The following is a 12,172-nucleotide window of genomic DNA, read 5'->3' as shown; positions in this document are numbered from 1 at the left end:
CGTGAAAGGGTCATCTGGGTCACCCCCTACCACCATGTCGTCATCATCATCATCATGTGGAGGTGTATGAGGTGGAGAAATGTGAGGTGGAGACGTTTCAATTGGAGGTGTAAAAGGTTTAGGTAGAGGAAGTGGTTTAGAAGGAAGTATAGGAGAAGAAGGGTGCATAGGCGATGTGGCAGAGTCCTTCATAGGCACTGGAGGAACAGGTGCTGTGTCTACCTTCCTCTTCCTATATGGTCCAGTGGGGACATGTCCTGTCTCTGGAACAATATCAATCTTTTTCTGTTTTGGATCGATTGGATTTGGATGAAAAAGCTCCTGCTTCTCAGGAACTGCTCTTGGCGCCAATTCTTTCGGTTCCGAGAGTCGTTGGGGTTTGTTTTTGTCCTTAGCCTTAGGAGGCATGATAAAGTCCTTCGGCGTAGCTTTTGGCTCCGAGGATTTTGGTTTCGGAGCTGAGGCTGTTTTTTTGGTATGGAAACGTTCGAAGCCGGTTTGTCTAAGGGCTTGGGATTTTTCGGGCCCGGTTTGTCTTTAGAAGTGGACGGTGTAGGAACCGGTTTCGGTGCCGGAGGTGCTGGTGGGATTGGTACGTGCGGTCTGCTCGGTCCCGAGCTACCAGAAGGCCTTTCGATTTTATCCGGAGCCGGGCTCGAAGGCTGGGTTTCTGAAGTATGTTTTCGGTTGCGACAGGGCCCAGCAAGCGGAGTCTTGACCATTACCTTCGATTTTGGTGGTGGGGTTGGGGCAGGGGCAGTAGTACTCACTCTTTGACCAGGAATGATGGGGTCATCGGAGTCTTCTGCCTCGGACACGATTTCAAGATCTTCGGAATCTTCTTCTGGGACATCTGGGCCTTCGTCGAAGATGTCCACAGGTTCCGGAGCTGATGTCTGCATGATGTGTCTACGGGCCCTTCGATGTCGAATGGTCTTCTATCGAAAGGATGCGCAGGCTGCACAGCTGGTCTCGTCTTGTTCAGGTGATAGGCACAGGTTGCAGACCTTGTGACGGTCACTGTGCGGAAATTTTGCTCCACAATGGGGGAATTTCTTGAATGGCGTCCTTTCCATGAGCTATAGGCCTCACGGCGTAGATAGGCCCAACGGCCCGAGTTAATCCGAAGAGTTAAGGAAGTTTTTTTCGCGTCAAAATACTTTGGAAAGTAGATTTCGAACCGGAGCGGAAAAGTTACATCCGAACCAAATGGCGGAAAAAAACTATCCAACAAGGATGGAGTCGATGCCCATGTGCACCATCGTCCAAGGGAGAAGTCACCTATGTCGTGACTAGAAAGACTTCTTCCAAGACAATAACAACCTGCAAACATCTAAGACCAACACCATATAGCGATCTAATGCTAAGTGTGAGACCTGCAGCTCCTATGCCTCGAACATATATTTTTGAGGTTATCATTCTTTGTGCTTAGCATACGGAAATTATCAGTTTAACATCAAAGTACGGTGAGTTGGTTACACAGATATCATTAAGGTATATCCCTTCAACCATTACAGCGAAGCTTAGAAATCGTAATGACAAGTTACTTTGGATATTTTCTTTTGTGTAGACCTCAATTTCACTCTGTAGACATTCTTGGACAGAAGTGACAACGTTGGTTTTCTCTTCCCCCATCTACCTTTCCCCACTTCTACTACTGGTCCTATTCCTTTGTTTGTGGTCACTGTTGGAGGCAGCAAGTAATGGAAAAGCTCATGCTGCTCTGGGCACAAATGGTTAAGAGCACAATGAGAGGAGTCTTCTTTGTATCATCATTAACTGCAATACCGGAGGAAACTAAAAAAGGGTTTGTAATGTTAATCTAAACTGGGCGTTGCTTAATGTTATATTAATTCTATAATCCCATGCCACAGCCACATCCTTCAAACCATCCTTCTGGCCAAGATCTCCTGAACCTTATAGGTGCTGGATCAGAGAGACTGCATTGCTTTGCATCACTGTTCACCTGGTCCTTTGGCACTATACTTCTACGTGATGGGGACACCACTTCGCTACTCTCTCTTACTACCGACCAATATATGATACACGTTGGTCTACTGAGTCACTCTCCCGATGCCCCCACTCAGTTCTCGCTATACTAAAACATTGATATAAGCCAACCACACACCCAGGATGTACCTGAACACCTCTATAGTGGGAACAATGACTTGTGCCATCTGATATTACTTGTTTACCTGATTGTATACTGACATGTTTTATGTATGTTATTATTATCCTACCATGTTAATGACTATTATATTGCTCCCATTTTCTCTGTTCATTCCTACTTCCCCTACCCTGTCTTTGTGAAGCGCTCTGATATCTGTAAGGATCTTGTTCGCGCTATACAAAACTTTGAATAAATAAATAAATAAATAAACTAGGATTGGTTTCAACCTTAATGTTATGTAAAATAACATCTTAAACAGAATATTTTTCCATTGTGAGTGCAATAATGTAAACAGTACTGTTGTGTCTTTGAAGAAAGCAAAGGATGTCTACTAACCTTAAAGAAAAGAGATAAACATCTAACTTTGCGTTGTGCTTTGGTTCATCTACTTGTCTACAGAGGAGACATATGCATCCACTCTATCCAAATGGATGTTGGACATGAATACAAACTACAAACAATGGAATCTGAAAGCATGGTAGCTCCCTTGTAACTGATAGTATCAGGTGAGTAGCACATTACTTATTCAAATCAAGATTTGCTCATGAAAATACACTACGTTTTGGAAACATGTAATTGAGAAGCTGGTAGGATTACATGAAGGTGGTAGTTTCCCATCTTTCCAATGCTTGCATAAATGCTGGACAGGCAGCAGAACCCTGCACAGGTACAGATGGTTAGAAATACAGTATTTGGAAAGTTATGTATTAATATATGCATCTGTAGGTCTTGCTATACTTAATCAGCTTTAACCTTTTATAAATATGGGAGGGTGGTACGCATTAGCCTGCTGACAGAATCATGAAGACACGGTCACTAAGAAGCATTAGCAGTAATTAATTTGTATAAAAAAGGAACTAAGTTAGTGCTGCCACCACTACAGAATGCCAGGGATGCCAAAACCCAAGGCTGTATAGTGTTGGTTTTGCTTATGCCTCTTTATTCCGCAACCCTGTACCTCCTGACTGTGTCTCCCTCTTACAGTCTTTTTAATGCTTGCTTTCTCATTTGGTCACTAGTTTCCGCTCTGTCTCTTCTTCTTTTTACCTTATGCTGCTCTCCTTTGCTCCGGGTCAAAGTGTAATGATGAAAAATAAGTCCCAGTACACAAATGTGAGTGCCGGGACCAGCAAAGACTGTCGTCAAATAAGCATGGCAAATTATCAACTTTTAACATTGGAACTGTCACAAGGAAAGAATGGACAATAAGGCTGGGGTATGTTACATTAGTGGACATTTTGAGGTACATGAGAGCAAAACACATACATCATGGGTTGACAACATCAAACCAGTCCTTTTGGTAATTTGAACAGTCTGAGTAGGACAACTTACTAATGTAATGTATTCCACATCATCGCCCAATAGACCTGTATCATTCAGTGTGTATTTTGCTTTGATTTGCACAGCATCAACAGGGCCCTTCTCCACCTGGTGCTTTATTGCCTTAAAGAGTTTGTAAAGTGGCTCGCCTGCTGTGTCCTGAAAAAAAGCATTACGGAAAATAAGTAGGTAACAGTTTTGTTCTGTAGTGATACAGAACCATCAATTTGTTAATGTGTTTTAGTGACAAACTGAAGACCGCTCATAATATTTAACACTGCATATCAGTATAGGAGAGTACAGTCCACCTGCAGTGTGGTATATCAAATGTAGGGCTTGTCCACATCAAGTATGATCACGCCACTATCTATAGTCTTAACCTTACCTCCACTAAAACTCTATAGTTCATAAAATAAGCTCTCCATGCAAGCAACGGGACAAATAACGCCAATGTTATTTAAAACAAAACAGAGGGGAAAAGGGGGGCAAGAGGATGAAACCTATCCTTCATTTTTAAAGGTTTAAAAAAAAAAAAAGGGAAAATTTTCCTTATACCTTTCAACCACCTCAAAATGTTCAAAACAGTGTATTAACATGACTAGAAAGTACATTGAAGTTTTATAATAAAAAAAAAAACTTGGATACATTGAACTACAGAATTATTTAGTTGCATGAAAGCAGACTGTGAATACATGTAGAATACATTGAAACTTCTTGTTGTTGGTGCAGGTTGCAAATATTAGAGAAATACATAAGGATAAAGAGTAAAGTATGTTGCACTTTAGCAGCAGGCAACTGTTCATGCTGAACATTCATTCAAGGGATCAGAAATTTCAAACCATGTAACATGAAGTACCATCTGTCATACTTTACACAGACCTACAAAATACACCACAATACATAGTATTGCACATTGACCTATGAAAAAAATACAGAAATACAAAGTAAAACAAAACACAGAACATCACTCTGCTAACCAGAAGTTGATTCCTTGTGTAGTGGAAACCGGATTAGTAAATCCTTTAGAGAAGATACGCCCCACATTTCTTTGGCAGCTCTTCTGATTTATGGACACTTTTCAGAGTATGAAGCATCTAATCTGAGGAAATATTGTGTAAATACTTCGGATGTGAGACACTGGAAACTGCATACTGAAAACAAGAATGTATTTGGCATATGCCTAGCTATTCACAGCTTTGTAAGAAGCATCTGAGAAAATGGCTAAAGTGTCCTTTATTATCTTTTCGTTTCGTTTCAATGTATTGGATGTATTTAAATGTATTTCAATGTATCTCTGCTGCTTATGATAGCGCTCGACTGTGCCTGCGCTTGACTGTGCCTGCATTAATTATTTAATTTAAAGTGCCTGTATTGCTTGCTTGCATTGTTTATGCAAAGGGCCTCATTGCCTGAATACTCAGCATTACCGGAGCGTTTATTTGTTATTGCGGCCCATTCCTTCTGTGCCCCACTCCTCAAGCGCCTCGCTGCCCACAGCGTAATTAATTATTTATTTTTACCCCAACCCGGTTTGCGCTTCCGTTTCTGCCGCCATTGTTGTTGTTGTTGTGCCCGGAGCCCGCCCTCTCCACCACGCACCCGCCTCCCAGCTGCTCCTCCCTCCCACTAAGAGGCAAGGCTTCTCCCTGCCGATCGAAGCGCTGTGACCGTCCTGACTTCGTCAGAAGCGGTCGCTCCCTACAGCCCCTGCTCTCCTCTGCCTACTCTGCCTGGGTATCGTTAGCGCTGCTCTGCTGCTTATGATAGCGCTTGACTGTGCCTGCGCTTGACTGTGCCTGCATTAATTATTTAATTTAAAGTGCCTGTATTGCTTGCTTGCATTGTTTATGCAAAGGGCCTCATTGCCTGAATACTCAGCATTACCGGAGCGTTTATTTGTTATTGCGGCCCATTCCTTCTGTGCCCCACTCCTCAAGCGCCTCGCTGCCCACAGCGTCATTAATTATTTATTTTACCCCAACCCGGTTTGCGCTTCCGTTTCTGCCGCCATTGTTGTTGTTGTTGTGCCCGGAGCCCGCCCTCTCCACCACGCACCCGCCTCCCAGCTGCTCCTCCCTTGCCCCTCCCCTTCCACTATCCACATATGACAGAAGCATTTGCGCACAGCGTTCATGCGCAGCGGTCGCGCCGAAGGTGCGCCAAAGGTAAGCCCGTCTACGCCCGTCCGCGCCTGGACCGCACCCAGCGCCAGACCCCCTGGCCCCCGCAATCCGCACTCTGGCCGCATTAAGTATGACGCAGCCACCCTCCTAGCCCTCAACCCCGGACGCACACCCCAATGCTACGAAGCTGCCCCGGGACGTACCCACGAGTCCTTCGCCTGCCACTCCTGCAAATTTACCAGCGTCAAGACCCTTACCACAACCACTAACCCCAAACACAGTTCCGACCCTAACCACCTGAAAGGCATCCTGCTGAACACCCGCTCGGTCCACAGACACGCCACCGAACTCTGGGATCTACTCGACGCTATATCACCAGACGTCGCCTTCCTCACCGAAACATGGATGAATGCATCATCAACACCCGACATCGCCATAGCCATCCCGGACAATTACAAGATCATCCGTAAAGACCGCACTGTCCAAACAGGAGGAGGCATCGCCATCGTCCATAAAAACACCATCAAAATCACGACCAGCTCCGACGTTAACCTTAACACCGCCGAACACCTCCACTTCCAGGTCCACACTGACCTCAGAACCACACTCAGAGGCACCCTCATCTACAGGCCTCCAGGAACACGTAAACAATTCAGCGAGGACATTACTGACTTCATCAGTCCACATGCCCCCGCCTCCGAGAACTACATCCTACTAGGAGACCTCAACTTCCACCTGGAAAAGAAAAACAACAGCAACGCCACCACCCTTCTGGACAACCTGGCCAATCTCGGACTCAAACAACTTGTTGACACCCCCACCCATGTAGCCGGACATACGCTAGACCCAATCTTCACTTCCAGCAAACACATCTCCTTCGATCGCACCACAGCTCTCCTTTGGACGGACCACAGTTGTGTCCACTTCAGCTACAAAACCACCTCGACCCACAACCCCCCACAACCTATTCCCCGAAGAAAATGGAACAAAATCACCACCGACCAACTCCTCACATCGCTCAACCAAAACCCACCCGCCCTCTCACCGGACCCAAACCAAGCGGCCATCAAATTCAAACAATGGATCACTCACAGCGCTGACGAATTAGCACCCTTGAAAAACCATCACACCAAACAAGACAGCAAAAAGGCCCCCTGGTTCAACGATGACCTTAAGAAATCCAAGAAACTATGCCGTACTCTCGAGAAAACATGGAGAAAAAACCCAACCACCGACAACATGACCACCTTCAAGGCAGCCACCCGCAAACACCACCAGCTGATTCGATCCACCAAGAAATCAGCATTCAAGAATCGACTCGACAACAATGCCCATAACAGCAAGGAACTATTCAACATCGTCAAAGAATTTACCAACCCCACCGCAGCCTCAAACGACATCACTCCCTCCCAAGACCTCTGCGATTCGTTATCCTCCTTCTTCTACAACAAAATTGCCGACATACATAACAGCTTCGAAAACAGTCCCAACGAACAATCCTCCCCACCCCCCTCAGAACCTATACCGCCCTCTAACAATCTCAACGCCTGGAACCCAATCACCACTGAAGACACCATCCGCCTAATGAATTCCATCCACTCTGGCTCGCCAACCGACCCATGTCCCCACCACATCTTCAACAAAGCGGACTCCATCATCGCACCCCATCTCCGCGATGTTATCAACTGCTCCTTCAGCTCTGCTACCTTCCCAGAAAGCTGGAAACATGCCGAAGTCAGCGCCCTCCTGAAGAAACCCACAGCAGACCCCTCTGAACTCAAAAGCTACCGCCCAATATCCCTCCTCCCTTTCCCGGCTAAAGTCATCGAGAAAGCCATCAATAGCCAACTCGCCGCCTTCCTCGAATCCAACAACTCCCTCGATCCCTCACAGAACGGCTTTCGAGCCAAACACAGCACCGAAACCGCCCTCATCGCAGCCACAGACGACATCCGAACACTACTGGACAACGGAGAAACAGTGGCCCTCATTCTACTCGACCTCTCCGCCGCCTTCGACACAGTCTGTCATAGCACCCTCATACAACGCCTCAATAACATCGGAATACAAGGAAAAGCATTGGACTGGATCGTCTCGTTCCTCGCCGGAAGAACCCAGAGAGTACGACTTCCCCCATTCAAATCAGAGGCTACCGAAGTCCTTTGCGGTGTACCACAAGGATCATCACTCAGTCCCACCCTCTTCAACGTTTACATGAGTCCACTCGCATCCATCGCGCGTCAACACAACCTTAACATCATCTCCTACGCTGACGACACCCAGCTGATCCTTTCCCTCACCAAAGATCCTAACTCCGCCAAAACCAATCTTCACGAAGGCATGAAAGAAGTAGCCGAATGGATGAAAAACAGCCGCCTAAAACTTAACTCAGACAAAACGGAGGTGCTCATCCTAGGATCATCCCCCTCTGCCTGGGACGACTCATGGTGGCCTTCGGCTCTGGGCACAGCACCCATACCCACAGATCACGCACGCAACCTGGGCTTCATCCTAGATTCCTCACTCTCGATGACCAGACAAGTCAACGCCGTCTCATCCTCCTGCTTCAACGTACTTCGTATGCTCAAAAAAATCTTCCGTTGGATCCCCTCCGAGACAAGAAAGACTGTCACCCACGCACTAGTCACGAGTAGACTGGACTACGGAAACACCCTCTACGCCGGAATTACAGCCAAATTACAGAAAAAACTCCAACGCATCCAAAACGCATCAGCAAGACTCATTTTGGACATCCCTCGCCAAAATCACATTACCGGCCACCTGAAAGACCTCAACTGGCTCCCCATCAACAAGAGAATAACATTCCGTCTCCTCACCCACGCACACAAGGCCCTCTACAAACTAGGGCCCGAATGCCTCAACACTCGACTATCCTTCTACACACCCACCCGCCAACTAAGATCCTCCAATGAAGGCCTCGCCGCAGTTCCGCGTATCCAAAGATCCACCATGGGAGGTAGATCCTTCTCCTACTTGGCGGCCAAGACCTGGAACTCACTCCCCACCCACCTCCGCCTTACACAGAACCACATCTCCTTCAGAAAAGAACTTAAAACCTGGCTATTCGATAAATAATGAACCCCATCCCCAAGCGCCTTGAGACCCTCTGGGTGAGTAGTGCGCTATATAAATTCTTGAACTTGGAGTGTCATTCAATGCCATCCTAATGTGACACAGGTGATAGATCAACACGGCAACAGCGAAGAGGGGTTAATTTACAATACAATGATGCGGTTCTGGTAAGTCAAAGTTTCTCTAGCTAGCCAATGAAACTATGTGTGGCATATCACTGCTGGATGCACTGCACAGTTAATGAGATGATTTAGCACTCATTGCCTGCCCATTGTGTGTAAGAAATATAGTGGCAATATTTGTAATTGTAGAAATGTTTTACCTTGAGGTACTGGTATAAACATATTGACATCCAGTTGGAAAGCATCCTTTCCACAACATTCTCGGATCTAATAAAAAGAAAGAATAAAATATGAATTAAGTCATGCAAAAACGTTGTTCTAAAGAGATTCAACACATTTCACTTTCCTACTTAAGCGAGTAGTTTGGGACTGAGCTTCATCTCTTATTTTACAGTGGAAAAACAAGCTTTCTTCATAACATATGGAGGACAATGAAAAGGCGATCTCCAGGCTTGACCGTAATGTTACAAGTGAAGCATTAAAAGCCTTTTTACCAGAGAAGCAAGCAGTGTTCACCTTTAACAATGAGAGGAAGAACATTTTTTATTGACGATCTAGCTCCAAATTTCGGAATTGATAAAAAAAAATAATGTTAAAGCTATGTTAAAAAGGTTGGTATTGTTCATGGAAAAAGGAAGAGGCTCAGCAGGGTTTTTTAAGAACATGAAAGTTTCAAAATTTGGAGCAACAATTAATCTGAGATAGCAGTCTTCTCTGCCTCAATGTTATGCATTGCAGAGGCTTACATTTGTCTTTCAAAGTAACTTGAAGCGGTTATCTAGTAACTTACGGTGAACGCCATGTATTCATTGTGTTTCAAACAGAGAGTACCTTCATGTTGTGAACAGGGAACAAGTGGTCACTGACCATGCACTGGTTGCCTCACTCCCCAGGTGTAGCCAAGGGAAAGGTACAGACATTTTGCAAAGGTCGAAGAAGTGGATTTTTTGGATACCCTTATGTAGAGAGCACTGCCAGTCAAGAGTAAACAACTACTTAGGAGATTCATAATGAGGAAAGGGACGATCAAGAACAGATTGTCTTAGGGCTGTGTGAGGCTAAAGAAGCTTGATTTGGCCCATGGACTTGCATGTGTCAAGACAGTCCTAAATGGATGAAGCCTCTGAAAGGCCCTGTTGCAACTGCTGGCTCACCACCTCTATTGGTAGTTTGTTGCGAAATTCTGTACTTTGGACACTCTTCAGATAAACTAATATGCTACTGCCATTCTCCTCCTGTCTGGTTTCTCAACTCAAGTTTCAATTAACAATGCAATGCCTGACAGTTGTTTGACCTCCATGTTAGTTTAGTTCCTGGGTCAAACAGCTGTATTCTATTTTGCATGTAGGTGCAATTACTGACAGCTCCAATGCATCTGTATCACAGGAAAAACTGCTGTAGAAGTTAAGAGGGGGTAACATGCCATACACTTGAGAAATACACAGGAGGGCTGAACTTTCCGGTGAGCATTCAGATATATCTTACAAAGACTGAACTGCCATTTCACTAATCAGATATCTGCTCTAAAAGATGTCAAGTAAAGCGGACTGTGACATTAAATACAGAAGAGAAATCTAGCAACATTAGGAAGGCCCTATTTACAGGTGTTATTGAGCTCTGGCAAACAATCTCAAGCCTATGCTGTGCTCAATACAGAAGCTGCATGAGATGTGACTTAATAAGTATAGTGGACCTGAAGGGTGTCACAAAACGTGCATGGTAGAATTGACCACCAAAGACCAGATTCATACTCCATAGGATTCTTCAGTAATCACTGATGAAAAGGGGCAGAATGAGCTTTTGTTTTATGGGTTGTCTAGAGGCTGCTAATAGTGACCACCACAGTGAGTTTTTCATTGCTACTTTTGGCTTCTTATTTGGGGCAATGGTCAGTACTAAGGAGTACTCCAACATTTCCATGTCTTGTAGAGAACACCAGGATTGTGAACATCTATCAAAGCTTTGCTTTAACAGTTTGGACAACAAGTTTTGCTTCTCTGAACCTATCCTATTCCTTTTAATCATGAATTCTGGGAGAAACATTTGGTAGATCCTGTATTAGTACTAAAGTTTCTGAGGAACAAAGGATCACAGCTGAAGTCGAACAAATGACAATAGCGGGTCGATATTTGAATAGAACAGTGCACTTGGTAAACAACATAGTGGTTGAATGCAAAGAAAGGAAGTTTATGTTCATCATACCTTCTGAGCATCAGCTTTGGGTTCTTTGCCACAGACTGCTCCATCAGCTCCAAGAGCAATGCTCTCATGATGTCTGTGTAATATTCTAGCTTTCCATGCAGAGCCACTGTCAAAAGAGAGGCAAAGTAGACCTTCGCCCTTGCTGAGAAATCCTTCTGAGCTTCTAATACATGAACAAACTAAACATAAAAAGTAGAAAATACACATTATCTATGCAGTTTTTGGGTTAAGAAACACGCAGATAGGAATTTTATGCAGATTTTGAGAACCATTTCTAGGAGGTTGTCAGCTTTATACGCAGGTAGAATTGACCTCAAATTTTAGTTTACAATTTTTAACAGCCTCAATAATGAGAACACGGAGAGCCTACTACTCTCCCAGATGGAGATAAGTATCAATCTGAAATACACTTGTATATATATATACATTGGTGTTCCTATAATTCAGGAGTTGTACGGGGAGGAAACAAATGGTATACATCAAAACAGGAAAAAAGAAATACTGCAGAAAAGGGCAAGGGACAACTGGGGATTACGCTCAACAGTAGGGGATTTTAAGGGGGACTTTGTTACTTAAGAACACGGGACACAGGAAAAGGGAGTGTCCTTACTAATGGCCAGCGAGATAGTGTTGTTCCAGATCCACCGTACATATAAGAAGGCTCATCTCCTAGTTTATGAAAGGCTATGCAAATTCTCTTTGAAAAATCACAATTTATATTTGCCTGTGTCCTAAAGGCTCAATATAGGAAAATTAGTCTATCAATGCTGCAAGTGCATACCTAATAGTCATGGAATGTAGTTGGAATCAGTATGAATCGTGTTCCAGAAGCTATTCTCAAGCCATGAATCTTCCCACCTGTGTTCTGGTCCAATGTGTGAGACCATGGACGAAGCAGCAAGGCCTGCACAGTGTAATTCACCACGTGGGCTCACAGAGAAGTCAGGCCTAACTCCGAGGGAATGTGCAAAGTATTTGTGCAACCCTTCAAACAGTAACATATGAAAATACACCACAAAACTATCACACAACAGGTTTATAAACAGAGTAATTTGTAATTAATAAAACAAGACCAGAATAACAAAAACCCAATTAATAGATCCGGAGATATGCAATTTTAAAGACTTCAGTAAAAATAGCAC

At 44.5% G+C, this 12,172-nt stretch overlaps 1 protein-coding gene across 1 annotated transcript in view; it reads right to left on the bottom strand.

Annotated features, from left to right (window-relative positions):
• The window catches only part of PLXNB2 (plexin B2), a 774,855-nt gene that overhangs the window by 51,172 nt on the left and 711,511 nt on the right, over positions 1-12,172 (bottom strand). Inside the window, exons 27-29 of the mRNA XM_078679101.1 lie at positions 11,031-11,209; positions 9,029-9,095; positions 3,503-3,649 (exon numbers count right to left, since the gene is read on the bottom strand). Of these exons, the coding sequence (XP_078535227.1) occupies positions 3,503-3,649; positions 9,029-9,095; positions 11,031-11,209 (393 nt within the window). The remainder of the gene's footprint in view (positions 1-3,502; positions 3,650-9,028; positions 9,096-11,030; positions 11,210-12,172) is intronic.

The sequence above is a fragment of the Lissotriton helveticus genome, chromosome 1_1 (genome assembly GCF_964261635.1).
Source record: "Lissotriton helveticus chromosome 1_1, aLisHel1.1, whole genome shotgun sequence".
Taxonomy (NCBI): domain Eukaryota; kingdom Metazoa; phylum Chordata; class Amphibia; order Caudata; family Salamandridae; genus Lissotriton; species Lissotriton helveticus.
Note: the sequence above shows the minus strand (reverse complement) of the source record. Positions and strands in the feature narration are given on the sequence as shown.